A 16,214-nucleotide genomic window follows, 5' to 3' on the forward strand; every position below is an offset into this window, starting at 1 on the left:
ATCGGCCGGCCGGAGCGTCTGATCGTCGTCCTCCATCTTTGACCCCAGCTTCCATCCTCACCAGCGCTGCACTGCAGTTTTTCCCCAAACCTCGAGTAGCTGGCGCATCCTTGCGGTGGGCACAGAGTACTGCTAGCATGGCCGCCAATCGCGCCCAGCTCACGCTGAGGTTGCAACCTCTTCTTGCTACTCAGCACGCTCCACGCTTGGCTCTTGCTCGTACAAGCAGACGCCATGCCTCGTCATCGATTGTTCGCCAGTCAGATTACAAGTTCGATGACAGGAAAGCACCGCCGCCTCTCAGCAGTAGGAGGTCCTCCTTGTCGTCCTCCTCGCCGTCTTCCTCGCCGTCCTCTCCTGCCATCGACAAGACGTTCGTCCGCGGCGACGACACCAAAGCAAGGACCGTCTTCATCCGCCCAAAGGACGGCAACCATCTCGTCTCTGTCGTCCACACCCTCTCCCTCCTCGCTCAGCTCGCATCCAAATTTGGCCCGATTCAAAGCTTCCACTTCCCCCGCGAACCTAGCTCGCAGCGCCTTCTCGGCTACGGTAGTGTCACCTTCTTGGATCGAGAGAGCTTGCGCAAGGCACTCGCCAATGATGGCATCCACACTGTCGTACTTCCGCCCGTCCTTCCGTCAAGAGCGCCTCGAACCTATCTCTCGGACGAGGAGCACGAGCGTATCGTGGGCACAGCGCCTTTGATCAGCTGCGACGCTCCTTCCAAGCATGGATCGGCGTCTCAGACTCACCACTCGTCACGCTCCCTTCAGAACCCGTCCGCCTTGCGACCAGGCTGGACCGACATCGCTCCTCTCGTGAACATGGAAGCAGCTTTGTCGCCGCGCTACTATGTCGACGAGTCCAGGGCAACAGCAGAAACGCCAGAAGATGCCGTCATCGCCCACGACGCCTCCTTCTACCTCTCCACTTCCTCGGTGTCGGTCGAGATCAAGATGGAGCACAGGATCACCGCCTTGGCTAGTCGACCCGGCGCTCGAGCCGATCGCAGAAGCGAAGAATTGCGCAGGAATGTCCGTGCAGCTTTGCACCAGTTCGGCGGCTTCAACGACACCTTCAAAAACACTTTCAAAAGGTCGGAACACGAGGCTGAAGGAGGGTTCGGTGAAGGACACTTCGATCTAGAAGGGCTCAACGATCATCGGCACGGTCGCACCCGCAACTCTGGCTCTGCAGCAAGCGGTCATTCTCATGCTGGCTCTCGATCCGGCCCTGCATGGAACAGGCGCCCAGATTCTAGAATGCAGCGTGGTGGTCACGAAACAAGATCGCTCTCCACTTCCGCCACTGCGTTCAACAGCGAGATGTTCAAGGCCAAGCGCAAGGCAGAGTGGCAGCGCAATCGACACTCGAACTTCATCGACCAGCTCTACCTCCGCGTCACCGGCGGCAAAGGCGGCGACGGCTGCGTCTCTTTCCACCGCGAAAAGTACGTCCAGTTCGGCCCGCCATCGGGAGGCAACGGCGGCTCGGGCGGCTCCATCTACATCCGTGCCGTGGAAGGACCCACGACGCTCGCGCGCATCTCGCGTCGCTTTCGCGGCGCAGACGGTCCGCATGGACAAGGCAGCTTCTTGCACGGCAAGAAAGTCGAGGATAAGGTCGTCGAGGTGCCTGTTGGAACTGTGGTCACGGCGACTCGGCGCCTACGCATCCCCGAGGAAGTCGAGGCCGAGACGTACTATCAGGACCTGCTCAGGCGTGCGGCTAAGGCCAAGTGGGATCCAACCGGTCTGGTAGCAAAGGAGGACATCGTGCTTGCCGCCGAACACGAGGAGCGCAGCCGTCTCGCGAGATTGCAGCCACCCGTGGAAGCGGACCAGCAGGCAGTCAGCCAGACCGAGGTGTCCGAGCTCGATTCGACCGAAGACGGAGCAGCGTCCGGCGCGGAGAAAGCCAACGAAGCTGAAGAGGAGATCGATGGAGAGGACCTGCTTGATCCTGAAGACGCGCGTCAGTTGCAGCTGCTACGTGACCGCGTCTGGCGCCACTATCCTCGGGCGGAGGAGACCTACTACCGACGCAACGAGTTTCGAGCCGCCGAGATGCGCCTGGCGATCGATCGCCGTCGCCGCCGCCGATACCAGGCACAGGCTCAGGCTGCGCTCGCTGCTGCGGCTCACACCGTCGCATCGTCTTCTATCGCGGCCGATCAGTCTTCCGCCGCATCGGTCACTCCATACGAGGATGAGGAGCCGCTCGAGCAGCCCTGGCGCATCGACCTCGACGAGCCCACGCCCGCCGACTCACCGGGCATCCTGCTCGCTGCAGGAGGCCGAGGCGGCTTGGGCAACCCCACGTTTCTGTCGTCTGCGAACCGCTCACCCAAGTTCGCCACCAAGGGCGAATGGGGAGAGGCGCTCGAGGTGATGCTGGAGCTCAAGCGGCCTTCGGACATCGGGCTTGTGGGTCTGCCCAATGCGGGCAAGTCGACCATCCTTCGATCCATCTCGGCGTCCAAGGCGCAGGTGGGCCACTGGCGCTTCACTACGCTCTCGCCCAACCTGGGCGTGGTGCGTCTGGGACAAGACGGCAGTGTCATGGGTGTCGACGATTCCGAGGTGCAGGAGGGTTACGGACACGACCGGGACGGCAGTGCGACTGATGCGGACATGCCGTCGGATGCCGAGGAGTTCCGACTGGTGCTTTCGGACATTCCCGGTCTCATCGATGGCGCGGCTGACAACCGCGGCCTTGGCCATACGTTCCTGCGACACATTGAGCGATGCTCGATCCTGGCGTATGTACTGGACCTCACCGAGCCCGAGCCGTGGAAAGACCTGGGCGTGCTGCACAACGAGCTGGCTTCGTATCGCTCCGACTTGCCAGCCAAGGCTCGGCTGGTGATCATCAACAAGGCGGACCAGTTCACGACGCCCGACGAGATCGAGGCTGCCAAGACCAAGATCGACCGCATCCGACGCCAGGTCAACGAGATCTGGGAGGATCAGCAGGCGCTGAGGACGGGCGAGGTCAATCAGGGCGCCGAGCGTGCTCCCATGAAGGTGCTCACGCTTTCGGCCAAGAAGAAGCAGGGAACACAGGGGTTGGCCAAGACACTGGTTGAGCTGCTCAGGGAAGCTCGAAGCGAGGCGCAACAGGATGTCGAGTCAGCTGAATAGGCACCACACAGGATCACTCGGCGTGTTGTACAACAATTGCTTTTCCGGGGATGCAGAACCTTGTAGAGACAGTGAGAGTGAAGCAAACAGCTGTGATGGATGGGACGGGGTGCGGGTGCTCAACCTGTGGGGGTAAGGGAGCTAGCTCCGCGAGAGGGTTCGCGGGATGTGGGAGTGTTGGAGATGCTTAGCACTTGAAGCCGTTGGGCCTCTTGGTGGGGTCCTTGGGGATCCAACCGTACTGGAGGCCCTTTTGGTAGCTCCAGTCCTCTGCGGCCTTGGGTTCGGTCTTCCAGGTCCACATGAGCCAACCGATGCCGGCCTCATACGAGTCGACCTGGGACTCCCACATGGTGCCGAGGAGGCGCTTGTAGTTGTCGGAGAAGCCGGAGGCGTCGCCGGTCTTTGGGCCGCACGAGTTGATCTTGCCCTTGCTGCCGGTGAAGGTGCCATCGTACCTGGCACCACGACCACGGCCGTTGAGACCCTGGGCACAGTCGGTAAAGGCGGGGGTCCACTCGCCAAGCAGCTGGTAGTGCACCTTGTTGGCGGCGGCGATCTTGGGCTTGAGCGAGCAGTAGTAGCCGGTGCGGTCCTTGCTCGAGAGGCGCAGCGAGTTGTCGTCAAAGATGGTGTAGATGTGCGAGTCGACCGAGACGGCCTCGTACTGGGGCGGGAGCAGCTTGTCGTTCCAGTAGTTGGACCAGGCGGGCGACATGAATTCGTCGCCGATGACGACGAGCAGCGGAGACTCGGCGGCGTTGCGACCGTTGGGGTAGCGCACCACCTCGTAGCCGCGCTTGTAGAAGTCGAGCACGACGTTTTGGTCGGTGACGGGCTCGTTGAGCAGCTCAATGGCAGTCACCGAGTTGGCGTACTTGGCCTGGGAGAACTCGCGCGACATGGTCTGGAGCACGTTGAGCGTGCGCTGCACGTTGGTGGCGTTGCCTGCCCAGGCGTTGACACCTCGCCTGCCTCCGTGGTCGAAGCCGTTCTGGTTGCCCGGCGCAGCGTGCAGGTCGACGAGCACCTTGAGGTTGTACTTGCCAGCCCAAACTGCGGCCTGCTTGAGCAGGTCCCACTGGTTGAGCTTGAGGAAAGGCTCGCCGGAGCCCACCTCAAAGGCCCAGTAGCCGATGGGGATGCGGACGTGGTTGAGACCGGCGGCGGCCATCTGCCTGAAGTCGTCCTCGCTGACAAACGAGTTGAGGTGGTTCTGCAGGATGGAGACGGCCTTGTTGCGCGGCTGGAGCGAGCCAAAGGTCCACTCGTCGATGATCTTGGGGTTGCCCGTCTGACCGTAGATGCTGGGCGTGATGAAGTTTTCGACGACGAGCCAACCGCCGAGCGAGACACCGCGCACCTTGCGGTTGCCATTCTGGTAGGGGAAGCGAAGAGCGGGCAGCGCACGCTTGTCGAAAGAGTCGGCGGCGCGCTCGATGTTGTTGATGGTGCGGCGGTGGCGCTTCATGAGCTTGGAGACGGGCGATGCGGTGAGCACGTCGGTGACCTTGTCCATGATCTGGGTGGCGATGAGCTTGGGCGCAACATCCGAGGCACCGCGAGAGTTGGCGGTGGTGACCGGGATCTTGACCTTCTGGTCGCTGGCATTGCCGCTTTCGTTGGTGATGGCACCTGCCACAGCAGAGCCTGCCAGCAGCGCGCCGGCGAAGAGCGTCGAAAACTTCATCTGTACAGAGCCGAGGCCAAAGGAGCGTGTCGAAGAACCACGATCGGGAAGGGAACGGGAACCGGGGAAGGGGAAGCAACAAGCGGAGGGGAGAGGATGATGGGGAAAAGGAAGGCGGAGTGGCTCAAGCAGGCAAGGTTCGTATATATCAGTCAAGCCCAGCGAAGACTGTTGAAAAAGCATCAGGCGGAGAGGGGCTCTACAGGGTCATGCATGCCGAGAGGCGGCCAGAGCGTTGGGCGGGAGCAGAGTGGAAGACACGATGAGCCCGGGACAAAAGGACGACAAACAGCATCAGGGCGGACCTTGCATGGAAGATGCATTGGAACGCTTGGTAAACAGGAGTGCGGAGTGGGGGCATTGGAAAAGGTACAGGAGCACACGGGAGGAGGAGCAGCATTCCTTGGGGAATGTGGCGTGTATGCAGGCCAGCTGTCTCGTCCCTCTACCGCTTGGCATGAATTGGTGTTGGCGCTGTCAGGCTACGTGCAGGAGGCCCTCACAGCTCGGAGGTCCAAGTTGTACACAGGACGGTGCGATGCACGCTCGAGCCGCTGTGCTTTGAGGTGCACATGGTCTACCTAGGCCGACGGGCGTCAGAGCGTTGTCAGGGCGGCGGAATGACGGGGAGAGAAAGATCGACAGGTCGGCGTTGCAGATCTGTGCAGCTCAACTCAGGCGGGGCATTGGCTGAAAACGAGAGGGGCACGTCTCAAGGCCATCCGACCAAATATTAGGTGCATTCGCCAGCGGCACACCTTCAACTCCGCTCGGGGCGCGACACGAGTTTGCCAGCCGGGCTCTGCTGATCGGCAACGCACAGCGTCTTCTGGTCAAAGTCGGGCAAGTGCTACATCGGATGGAAGCATCACGAAACGCCGTCGACGCCACCGTTGAAGGCGCGAGCGAGGCGCGGGAAGGCTCGCGTCGAGGGAGGCGGAGCAGCGGGATGGAATAGGTCACTCGAGAGTTGGAATGTCGGAGCGGCCCAGCCTCACCACGCCCAGCCACGCCCAGCCACGCCTAGCCGATCCGAGTGTGGGGCACTTCCGGCCGCTCAACTGCAACGCCCTGGTATCGCGGATTCATGCTCAGCATTCCGAATGCAATGTGGATGGACAGCATGACTTTTGCATCGGATCTGCCAAGGCGACAAGCCAAGGCGACCAGAAGGGTGTCGCCGCGTTTCAAGCAAACGCGCGGCGAAACCAACACATCAACACCCTCTCCACGCTCGGCTCAGCCGGGCAGCAGCACCGCGTTGCTGTGCGCTGCTGCGCGTTCGAATTTCAAGCCGGAATGCCCAGAGACGCGCGTGCCAGTCTCCGTGCCGCCTCCGGAGCATCCCTGCAGCTGGCTTTCCCGTGCGAGAGAATAAATCCCCCCAGCCACTCTCCGCGACGCGACTCAGCGAGCGAGCGTCTGAGCGTCTGGGCGCCGAGCGGCTGTCGGGCTCTCTCGCCCCACGCGACATCTGCGAGGCAGGCGGCGCAAAGCGAGTGTGCGCAGGCGGCCGAGCGAGTCTCGGAAGTCGCGACTGGAAGCGGGCGACTTCCGACTCGTCCCCCGACGCGCTCTCCTCGCCCAAACGCTCATTCTTGCGCTCGCCATCCGTTCTTCTTGCCGCTGGCCCTCCCTAGCAACGCTGCCGCCGTCTTCATTCTCGCGGCACCGCACTTCCGCTCTTTGTCGCTCCTTAGCCGCCTCGCCTCGACATACTGGACACTCGCTTCTTGACGCAACTCGTCCGCCTACACAGGTCACTCCTTCTCCCTGGCTGCAGCTCAACAACACCAACACCACCACACTGGCTCGGTTTCGCTGCGCTCGTCGGACTACCGGCCCACCGCATATTTCACAAACATGTCCAAATCCAGCAAAGTAGAACTGCCACAGTGGGGCAGGGTGCTCGTCACCGGCGGCATCGACTGGCCAACCCTCGGCCGCAAGGCCACCAAGAACGGACCTCCACTTAGCGTCAACCCAGACCAGTAAGCAGCCTCTCTCCTTCCTCCTCTCTCCGCACATCAAGCTCAAAATGACTGAATCTCGTTCGCCTCCTCGTTCGATTTCGCAGCCCGGACTTGCCAGCGCCGCACATCCTGCGTTCGGTCTCCAATGTGCGCATGAAGCGCATCTTTTCATCCCACTCCTCCTGCCACGCCGTCTTGTTGTCCGTCGATGGCGACGTATACATCATCGGCCGCAACGAGCATGGGCAGTGCGGTCTTCCCATCCGCCCCGTCCCCGGATCCTCCAAGCCCTCGGGCGTAGCCGTCTGGGACGCCTACATGCTCGACGCAGCCACCGATTTTTCGCCAGCGCTACCATCCGGCCCCAAGGGGCACATTGTCGCAGCCGCGTGCGGCAGATCACACACGCTCCTCATTACCGCAGGCGGCTCCGTCTACTCGGCCGGTCTCAACACCTCGGGCCAGTGCGGCCATCCAGAGTCGCAGACCGTGCCCCTCTTTACGCGCATCGAGACGGGCGCGTTCATCAAGGAGCGCGATCCCGTCGTCGCTGCGTCGTGCGGTCTCACCTTCTCCATGCTCCTCACCCAGTCCGGCAAGCTCTACACCATGGGCTCGTCCGAAAAGGGCCAGCTCGGCAACGGCCGAACCGGCGAGCACTTCACTTCCAACAACCGCCTTGCATTCAACACGTTTTCCGAGCCCTTCCTGGTCAAGCAGCTCGCGGACAAGAACATCACCAGCATCGCGTGTGGGCAGCAGCACTCCATCGCTCTCGACGACCAGGGCTACGTCTACGTCTGGGGCTTTGGCGGCTACGGCCGTCTCGGCCTTGGCTCGCAGCAGGACCAGTTGACGCCCACCTTGGTGCCGCAGTTTGCGCGTGAAAACGTGCTGATGCGCGCAAAGTCCATCTACGCCGGTCCCACCAACTCGGCCGTTGTCGACGGCCAGAGCATGTTCTGGATCGCGGGCAAGTGGAAGACCTCCGGCGACGGTTCCGCAGGCCAGGGCTTCATGACGTTCAAGTACCTTCCGGACATGATGGGCGTCAAGGTCACCAACTCGGGCCTCGGCGGCGTCACGCTCCTCTGTACCGCCATCGAGGAGGCTTCGCTGCAGGGCGAGCACGGCGCGACGATGAACATCTGCTGGGGTCAGAACGCCAACTGTGGCGAGCTCGGTCTGGGCGAGGGCAAGCCACGGTCGGCCACCAAGCCGCTTCGGTGCGAGACGCTCGACGGCATCGCCATCCTCGACATTGCGGCGGCGCAGAACACCACATTCTACCTGGCGCGCAACATGGGCGAGCGCTACGGCGAGCTGCCACGCTGGCCCGAGGTGGTGCCAAGCCAGGAGGTGTGCATGGTCTGCGGGCGCGAGGAGGGCGAGGGCGGCGAGGACAATGCGCTGCTCGAGTGCGAAAAGTGCGAAAACCCCTGGCACCTCCACTGCCTCTCGCCCAAGCTCTCCGAGATCCCCGAAGGCGAATGGCACTGCCCCAACTGTCAGCCACCCACCGCTGCGAGCAAGTCCAACTCCAACGGCAAGCGCGCCAACGCCGACTCGGACGACGAAGAAGACGCAGCTCCCACCAACGCCAAGAAGCGCAGGTCCTGAACATCGATTCTGAGAAAGTTTAAACGAAACGGAATTCCCCACAGACTCCCTCCCGACATCCTCTTCACTCGCATGTAACACTACCCCCCCCCCCCCTCCTCGTCCGAAGCACGCGTTCGCACGCATCCATCCCACCCGTCTCGCGCTACGGCTGGAAATGTACTTTTGTTGTCTTGCCTGTTCCAGCCACCGAGACCTGTGATGAAAGGACGTTGCAGACGAGGGGCATGAATGGAAGCCCGATGCTTGAACCGATTTGTCCATCGGCGATTTTCAGGTGCCGGTCCGCCGAGCAGACCGAGATTGCGGCAGCCAGGCGCAATCTAAATTCAGCCTCGCTGGAGCCTAGCCATTGTCGAGTGTGACATGAGAATGGCAGTCCATCTCGAAACGAGCCAAGCCACAGGGTGCAAAGAACTGCATTTGCTTCTTTTCTTTTTTGTTCCCTTTTTGCATCGAATATTTTCGACTCATTTTTGGATCGGCGTTTTGGAACTCAGCTGAGGCCCCACCGCGTGGCCACGCTAAAAAAGCACTTACCGCTCGCACACTTTCTACTTCCGGATGGAAATATTAATAACAACGCCGGTCCAGCCGCTCGCCCCGCCCCACCTTATCGCTGGTCTGGGCCAAACTGACAGTACTTGAGTGTGCTACCTCGTTACATCTTTGCAGGAATCTCAAATCGATGAACGAATGCCGTCAAGAGACGAGATGGATTGCGTCTGGGGAGGCGTTGTGGGCCGGAATATACGAGCCGAGGCTGCGACGTCTGGCTTTCGTTTTTTTGACGTGAGGTGATGTGGCTCGGTTGCAGCCGAGTCGCAGGCGTGGTGGGCCCCACGCCAAGGCACCACCGCATCATCTTGCCTCGTTCGCCGCATTTTGCACTTGACCGATGATCGCCCTGTCAGGGTCCGACCGGCTCGCTCCCTCGCTGTTTGCTATTCCGCGGTGCAGCTGATCCGCCCTGCAGCCACCTGGCAGGGTTGCGTGGCAAGCTAAGCGATAAAACACTGTGAGCGGTTCCTGATCCTCGCCGGTCGCTCTCAAGTCTGGCCATCACGGCCTTGAAGCAATCTCCGACTTGACACTCCGCAGTCCATTCGCCCTTCCTTGCCCTTTCCGGTGATATTTTCCCAGCACACACACACACATACACATGCTCACCCTCTGCATGTCTTGCCCATTCACCTGCAGCGACCATTTACCTGGTCCCCATCACGGTCAACACGGCGACTCAAGCCTGCTCGTTTCCGTCACAATGACCCTCGCTATGCTTGGCATCGGGCAGTGTTCGTACACCGCCATTCCGCCATCCGCATTCTTCGCCCTCGCCTGGAACGAAACCTTCTGATGAGCCACTTCTTCGCCGCCCTTCAGGCTGAGACTCATTTTTTGTACGTGATGGCGCATGAAAACACCGGCCGTTTCTGGTGGGCTGCGCCTCCGCCACTATTGTCCCATGTCTCGAAGCTTTGTAGCCAAAGTGAGCGCGTCTGATGACCGAGTCGATGCTCTGGGGGCTCGCTTGCATGTGATCTTGTGGTACCCTGACTTCCAGATGCGCCTGGAGCCGTCGGAACAGCTTTCAGGCGAGACTGTACCACTGGACTCTTGTTCGCTGCGGCGACCCCATTCTTTCCATATAAGCAGAGCGTTTCTTGCTTTCGAAAGCCCTAGGACTTCCCTTTCGTCCCATACCTACTCAGCCCTCTGCGACCACCTTTCCCGACCTCTCGGACGGTGATAGTCAGTAGAAGGCAAAGGCTGCAACAAGTATTTTTCTGTCGAGCACTCAGTTGATCGCCTCGGCCCGTCCAGCAGCCTTTCATCGCCAAAAATGGATCCAACTGCTCCAACGCAGGGTGCATCAGCCCCCAACGATACCTCTTCGTCGCAAGCACAGCCTACTTCGCCCAGTGCTCGCCAGTCTAGGATTCGTCAGAGCGCTTCGGAATCTTCGACACCCATCAACTTTGCCCGTCCTCTCTTTTCCCGTTCGCAAGGGGAATCCGAAGATGCTGATTACTTCGGCTCAAGTACGGGGGTTGACGATGCCGACGAGGCGAATTGGAGGGACGAGCCCTCGATGAGCGGCTCGGATCGCCGTGCGCTCCATGCCTCGTTCTCCTCCGATCACTTCTCCCGCCCTTCCACCCCGCTCAAGATCCGCAGAAGGGGCATGATCAACGACAAGAAGCTCACCATCAGCGTCGGCACGTCGTCGTCCAAGTCGAGTTCAGGAAGACGTGTGGCGTCCGACTCTGCCACCTCGGCTTCGAGCGAGCTTCCTGCCAGGCCAGCGGCAGCTGCACTTGCGCTATCGCACCGATCCGCGAAACGCACTATGGACAGCTCGGACTCCAACATGTCAATGCTGTCGCCAAGGAGTAGACCTGCAAGTCCAAGGAAGAATTCTTCTCCCAGAGAGGAAGGTACGAGTCCTGGAGGTGGTATCCGGCGGTACATGCCGTTCACCCCGGTCAAGAAGAGTCCGTTGGCGGACAAGGGCAACAGCCCTACTGCGGCTTCGACGACGCCGAGCTCGAGCTCGATGCCTTCGTCCGCGGCGGGAAGCTCCAACAGCGGACGCTCGGACAAGCCGCTCATCTCAGGGCCGCGCTACGGCTTCAATCCGGACTTTCAGCTGGGCTCGTCTGACTGCAAGGCGACTGGCTCCAAGTTGTCGCCGAAATCCTCGTCGCCCACTTCTGTGCGTCAGGGAGGCTCGCCTGCCAAGCCGTCGCCTACCTACTCGGGCTCGTCCGTTGGTGGAGTCAAATCCATGCTCTACTCGAACCAGCGCAATCCTCCTCTGCCACTGAGCCCGCGAGCACCGATGTACTCGCAGCGCTCGCCAGGAGCGGCTGCTTCCAGGCAGCAGAGCGAGCCACGTACGCCTCGTACGCCCAAAACCCCGCGCACGCCACGAACGCCGCTCACGGCACGACTGCCCAACACACCGCACTCGGCGAGACCGGGCGTGCATACGGGCGGCTCGTACCAGGGTGTGCTGCTCACCACCATCACGCGTGCGCCTTCCGATCCGCGCGTACCAACCGAGGGACCGCTCACCGAGTCCAGCACACAAGCCTCGGCGCGTAAAGGCAGGAACCGAAGCGCGAGCATCGCCACGGATATCCTCACATTTGTTCGCGGCGGTGCAGCCGAGGTCGTTCCCAGGCTCGAGCTGCGCGTCTTGGAGAGGCAGCGTCAGTCACAGCTGTATAGTCTCGACACCAACCACGTCGAGGCCGAAGATAAGCGAGCCAAGAGACACTCGGTTGCTGCTGTCCAGCCGGCGCAAGCTCGTGGCAGTGCCCCCGTAGGTGATGTGGACGGCGACGAGGACGACGTTTCGCCGCGTTCGAGTTCGTTTGCTCGGTCTGCGGCCCTGTCCAAGCTCACGGGCAAGCGAGCCTCCACGGCGAGCGCCAGGATGGTCCGTCGCACAAGCGAGGCGCCTAGTATCGGCTCGCGCGTAGGCTACCGCCCGCACTACAAGGAGAGGCGTCTGACGGCTGCTACTACTGCCTCGCGTGTCTCGGGTGTCTCGGATCGTTCGCGTCGCTCGGCTCGCTCCAATCTGTCCAGGAGAGTGTCGATGCCGGTAGCGACAGTGGCAAGTCTCAAGTCGAAACAACCGAACCGCCGTCTTTCGCTGGCGCCGTCGTCGATGCGCGGTCGTCGTGATAGCAGCATGCAGCCCGACAACAGCGACAGTGAGGACGAATCCGACCTCCTCGCCGAGCTCGACAATCACGTCAACAACGTCGCTGATGCAAAGCGTTGGATTTTGGGATACCGCACGCAGTATGACGTGACGGGACCACTCGCTATGGGCAGGGACGTGGTGGAGGATGGACGTGCGGTGTCGGCCATGAGAAGGCCTACGTATGCCGCCTCCGTCTTCCAGCAGGCTAGGCTCATGGAGGCCGAGCGCAAGGCTGGCGCAGCACTCGTGTCGTCGTCGGCGCTCGACGTCGCCAACGCATCCGCCGCCAACCTGCACGTGCCAGGCACACCGTTTCCCTTCGGCCTTCCTCCACGCACGCCTGGCTTCCCCAAGACGCCCCTCACTGCTTTCCCCACCGACGCACAGCTTGCAGGCGAGGCCGATCCTTCTGCTGGTCCCCAGGTTCTGGATGCTCCGGAAGAGCCGAGCTGGAGCGACAAGACAAAGTACTGGCTCAAGGCGCCATTCCGCTTCGTCGCGCGGCAGATCGACCCCAAGTATGTGCTGACCATGATGGATCCGCGCGAAATCATCTTGCCCATCACGGTGCGCAAGGTGGCGCTGTGGATCGTGTACGGCGGGCTGATCGCCATGCTGGTCCTGCTCGACCACTACTATCACTGGTGGGCCAAGTTCGATCATGCTGTGCACGGCAAGAACCTGGCGATCATGGGTGTATTGTACGGCTTTGAGCCGGCGATGATCCTGGTCATCATGCTCGTGGCTCGGGTGCCCGATGCGCGCGTTGTACCTGATCGCACTGTGCTTGTTCCCCGCGCGCGCGACAGAACCGACGGCGAGTCGGACGCAGATTCGCGCTCAAGCATGAGCAGCGACGAGTCGGTCGATGACGCGCAGCTTGCGACGCAGATGCACTCGACCATCATCGAAGAGGAGCATACCGAGTCCGAGGAGGAACAGGGACAGGACAACGAGAGTGGCATCATCGACCGGGATGGCCATGCTGCTGTGAGACGTGCGTCGGGCCTGCTCAAGCCACCAATGCGCCGAATGTCGACCAGGTTCACCGGGAACTCGGGCGGATCTGCAGGCGGTGCCGAGAGGAGGGGCAGCGAAGGCACGACAGCGTCTGGACTTGCGGTGCCCAGGACGCCCATGTTCGACCCGCGCAACAGGAGGAGCACGATCATCCTGCACGAGCCGCTCAACGTGGGTGGTTTTGTGGATGAGAGCGAGTCGCGACGCCCGAGCGCGGCTTCGGTACAGCACCAGATCGCGCTGGCTAGGAGTGTGAGCCGCGACTCACGACGCGCATCGTACTTCAGCATCGTGGCAGCTGCCGCTGGTTCGCGACTGGGCGCGGCGTCGCCTTCCCCTGCCCATGAAGCAGGAGTCGTCGGCGACATGAACGAAAAGAAAGACGACGCAGACGACGAGAAGAAGGAGGCGCAGCTTAGCGACGTGAAAGGAGACGGCGAGGTTCGCGTTGCGATGGACGGAGTGTCGCACCCGTCGCTCACCGAGTCGACTGGGCTGATCATACCGTGCCACAATGCGGACGTCGAGGTGCTCAAGGCGGTGCTGTTTGCGGCGCTGGTGCATTTCGAGCCGTGGCAGATCTTCATTGTGGATAACGGCAACACGAAGTCGCCGCCGACGGACATGGAAGGCGCGATCCGATCGCAACCGATGTTCTCGCGCGTCAACTACATCTGGCTGCCGGTGGGCAACAAGAACATCGCGCAGTTTGTGGGCGCCAAGGCGGCGGCCAAGCTGGATCTGGACTACGTGCTAACGATCGACGACGACGTAATCATCCCGGCCAATTTTGCTGCGCCGATGCACATTATCTCGCCGACGGTGACGGCGGTATGCTATCCGATCACGGCGGTGGACCACAAGGGTGACCGACCGCTGTTTGTCGGGTGGCAGGATGTGGAGTACAAGATGTCGGCGCTGGCCAAGATGGCCGAATCGAAGCTGTGCGGCGTGCTATTCCCGCATGGAGCGGCGAGTTTCTGGAGGCGCGAGACGATGATCGAGGTGCTGCGCCGACACGATCTAATCTACTTTGCCGACGACGTCAAGATGGGATTGGAGCTGCAGGCGCTCGGGCAGCGCATGGGTATCGATGCGAGCATTTCGTTCGAGACGGTGGCGCCCGAGACCTTCCTGGGTCCGCCGGTGAATGGTACGGGTAACTACTACCACCAGCGCGTGCGCTCGTGGGAGATGGCGCGCCACACGCTCTACTGGCAGTTCTCCAAGCGCTTCCTGTTTTCGCTCAACGGCGCACGCACGCCGGTGGCGATCGGATGGCAAAAGTTCACGCAGTTCTACAACTCGATCACCAACTTTATCGACTGGATCCGCCTGCCCATGTTCGTGCTGCTGGGCGGTTCGGGCCAGTTTTGGCTGCGCAGCTTTGCGTTCATCCTCTTCCTGCCCGTGCTGCCGCTGCTGCCGTACCGATTCATCAAGACGCGCAATCGCCCGGACCTGCACCCGCACATGCTCGACATGCTCACGTTTGGCGTGTACAAGCTGTTGTACAGCGTGGTGTGCATCCTGGGCGGTCTGCGCTCGATGCTCGTCTTCTTCCCCAACCACTCGCACAAGCCGAACCTGATCGAGATGGAGAAGAAGGGCGATGCGAGGTGCATCTGGCTGCGCGACGACTTCATGGCCAACAGCGGAGGCCAGGGCGATCTTCGCGACGAGCCACAGCAGATCCTAGTCGACGAAGAGGTGTTGGAGGCTGCAGCGGTCGACGAGCAGGAGCAGGAGCAGGACAGCGCCGTCGTGGCTGCACTGCCGGAGCATGCGCCGCAAGCGCAAGAGATGCAGGAGGTTGCAGTAGTCAATGTCGCCCTGCCGTCGCGAAGCCGCGAGGAGCTACCCACTGTACACGAGAACCACTAGACATGCACTGAATGACACTCACACGCATGTCAAGTGGCCGAGGTATGAAGCTGTGGGGGTGGCAAAGTCAGATTGAATCGGGAGATGAAGACCAGCGCGGATCATGAGCAGGCTCAGCGGTTCAAGGTGGGAACGGCAGATGTGCTGCAGCTGCGCTAGCCTGTTTGAAATTTGAATTTTCGGCTGGTGAGCACTTGGCCGGGCTGTATGCCGGCTTCCGGCTTGAATGCAATCGAGCTGTCAAAAGGTGCACGCGAAGCGGCTGCAGTCATGCACGCTTCGCCGAGACCCCGAGCCGATGGGGCAGCATACAGCCGCATCACCGAGCCAAGCGCTCTGTCGCCAGCCAAAAGCCACCGCCGAGTATGGCTGCATCCGAAAACTCCGACCCTACCAAGCCTTCTTGCTTTAAACCACTTGTGAGGCGGCTCGGCCACTCGATTGATCAGCTGCATACAATCTTGGCTGCCTGACCCCGACGATCCCTCACGTGGGTGGCGGCAGAAGAGCAGCAGCAAGCGCATTGATGGAGCTCGCCGAGCTGCACGTCGAAGATCATCTTACCGTCTGCACTGGACATCTCAATTTGCAGATCGTTCCGCTCCCCATGCTTTCCCGCCTTGCCTTACCTCTGAAGGTGGCGCTCTACGAAGGGTTGGGCTTGCCAAGGAACTCGATGCGCCAGCGCAAGCTCGAGTGCTCCGGAGTTTCTGTGAACGCAGCGTGGAGTGGGATGCGCCTGGCTCGGTGTTTCGCGTGGCTTCTCCGGGTCTGCTTAGACCCTGCATGGTGCGATCCATGGACGGTGCAGCCTCGCAGCGTGGGATAGGAGTCTCAGCCTCGCCAAGCCATGCCATCCTCCGTATACGCGCCCGGAAGCCAGCACGCCACGCCAATGATGCCCTCGGACTTGCCGGCAGCCCCATGCGATTTCGGCAGCATCGCGGCTGTCGCAAGCCACCGGAGCAGGTGCGGCTTGGCAGCACTGTATGCGTCAAATCTCCGCACCCGTTCTCGGCACTTTGATGCTCGCCATTATCGCCGTCGCCTCCCTTCGCTCAACCTCCCTTCGCTCAAGACATCGGATGAGGCCCGAAAGAGTATAAAGATGAGTAGGGCGCCGGTCGCGTTCCGAATCTCGTCCCCATCTGCTTCCCCCTCTC

At 61.4% G+C, this 16,214-nt stretch overlaps 6 protein-coding genes across 6 annotated transcripts; 5 read left to right on the forward strand and 1 right to left on the reverse strand.

Moving 5' to 3' along the window:
• Positions 1 to 137: 137 nt before the first annotated feature.
• PAN0_012c4466 (GTPase) lies at positions 138 to 3,146 on the forward strand (the record flags this gene model as incomplete). The annotated part of the gene is made up of 1 exon (XM_014800003.1): positions 138 to 3,146. One exon carries the CDS (start codon positions 138 to 140, stop codon positions 3,144 to 3,146), a length of 3,009 nt encoding a protein of 1,002 aa, XP_014655489.1.
• A 187-nt stretch (positions 3,147 to 3,333) lies between these two features.
• PAN0_012d4467 (glycoside hydrolase) lies at positions 3,334 to 4,836 on the reverse strand (the record flags this gene model as incomplete). The annotated part of the gene is made up of 1 exon (XM_014800004.1): positions 3,334 to 4,836. The coding sequence occupies one exon, from the start codon at positions 4,834 to 4,836 to the stop codon at positions 3,334 to 3,336; it is 1,503 nt and encodes a 500-aa protein (XP_014655490.1).
• A 1,087-nt stretch (positions 4,837 to 5,923) lies between these two features.
• PAN0_012c4468 (uncharacterized protein) lies at positions 5,924 to 6,476 on the forward strand (the record flags this gene model as incomplete). Its single annotated transcript, XM_014800005.1, has 2 exons — positions 5,924 to 6,151; positions 6,225 to 6,476. The coding sequence occupies 2 exons, from the start codon at positions 5,924 to 5,926 to the stop codon at positions 6,474 to 6,476; spliced, it is 480 nt and encodes a 159-aa protein (XP_014655491.1).
• A 223-nt stretch (positions 6,477 to 6,699) lies between these two features.
• Positions 6,700 to 8,429, forward strand: PAN0_012c4469 (RCC1/BLIP-II; the record flags this gene model as incomplete). Its single annotated transcript, XM_014800006.1, has 2 exons — positions 6,700 to 6,827; positions 6,914 to 8,429. The coding sequence occupies 2 exons, from the start codon at positions 6,700 to 6,702 to the stop codon at positions 8,427 to 8,429; spliced, it is 1,644 nt and encodes a 547-aa protein (XP_014655492.1).
• Positions 8,430 to 10,272: 1,843 nt separating this feature from the next.
• Positions 10,273 to 15,051, forward strand: PAN0_012c4470 (glycosyltransferase family 2 protein; the record flags this gene model as incomplete). The annotated part of the gene is made up of 1 exon (XM_014800007.1): positions 10,273 to 15,051. One exon carries the CDS (start codon positions 10,273 to 10,275, stop codon positions 15,049 to 15,051), a length of 4,779 nt encoding a protein of 1,592 aa, XP_014655493.1.
• A 365-nt stretch (positions 15,052 to 15,416) lies between these two features.
• Positions 15,417 to 16,077, forward strand: PAN0_012c4471 (uncharacterized protein; the record flags this gene model as incomplete). Its single annotated transcript, XM_014800008.1, has 2 exons — positions 15,417 to 15,470; positions 15,556 to 16,077. The coding sequence occupies 2 exons, from the start codon at positions 15,417 to 15,419 to the stop codon at positions 16,075 to 16,077; spliced, it is 576 nt and encodes a 191-aa protein (XP_014655494.1).
• Between the last annotated feature and the right edge of the window lie 137 nt (positions 16,078 to 16,214).

The sequence above is a fragment of the Moesziomyces antarcticus genome (genome assembly GCF_000747765.1).
Source record: "Moesziomyces antarcticus DNA, scaffold: scaffold_v10012, strain JCM 10317, whole genome shotgun sequence".
Classification (NCBI taxonomy): Eukaryota; Fungi; Basidiomycota; class Ustilaginomycetes; order Ustilaginales; family Ustilaginaceae; genus Moesziomyces; species Moesziomyces antarcticus.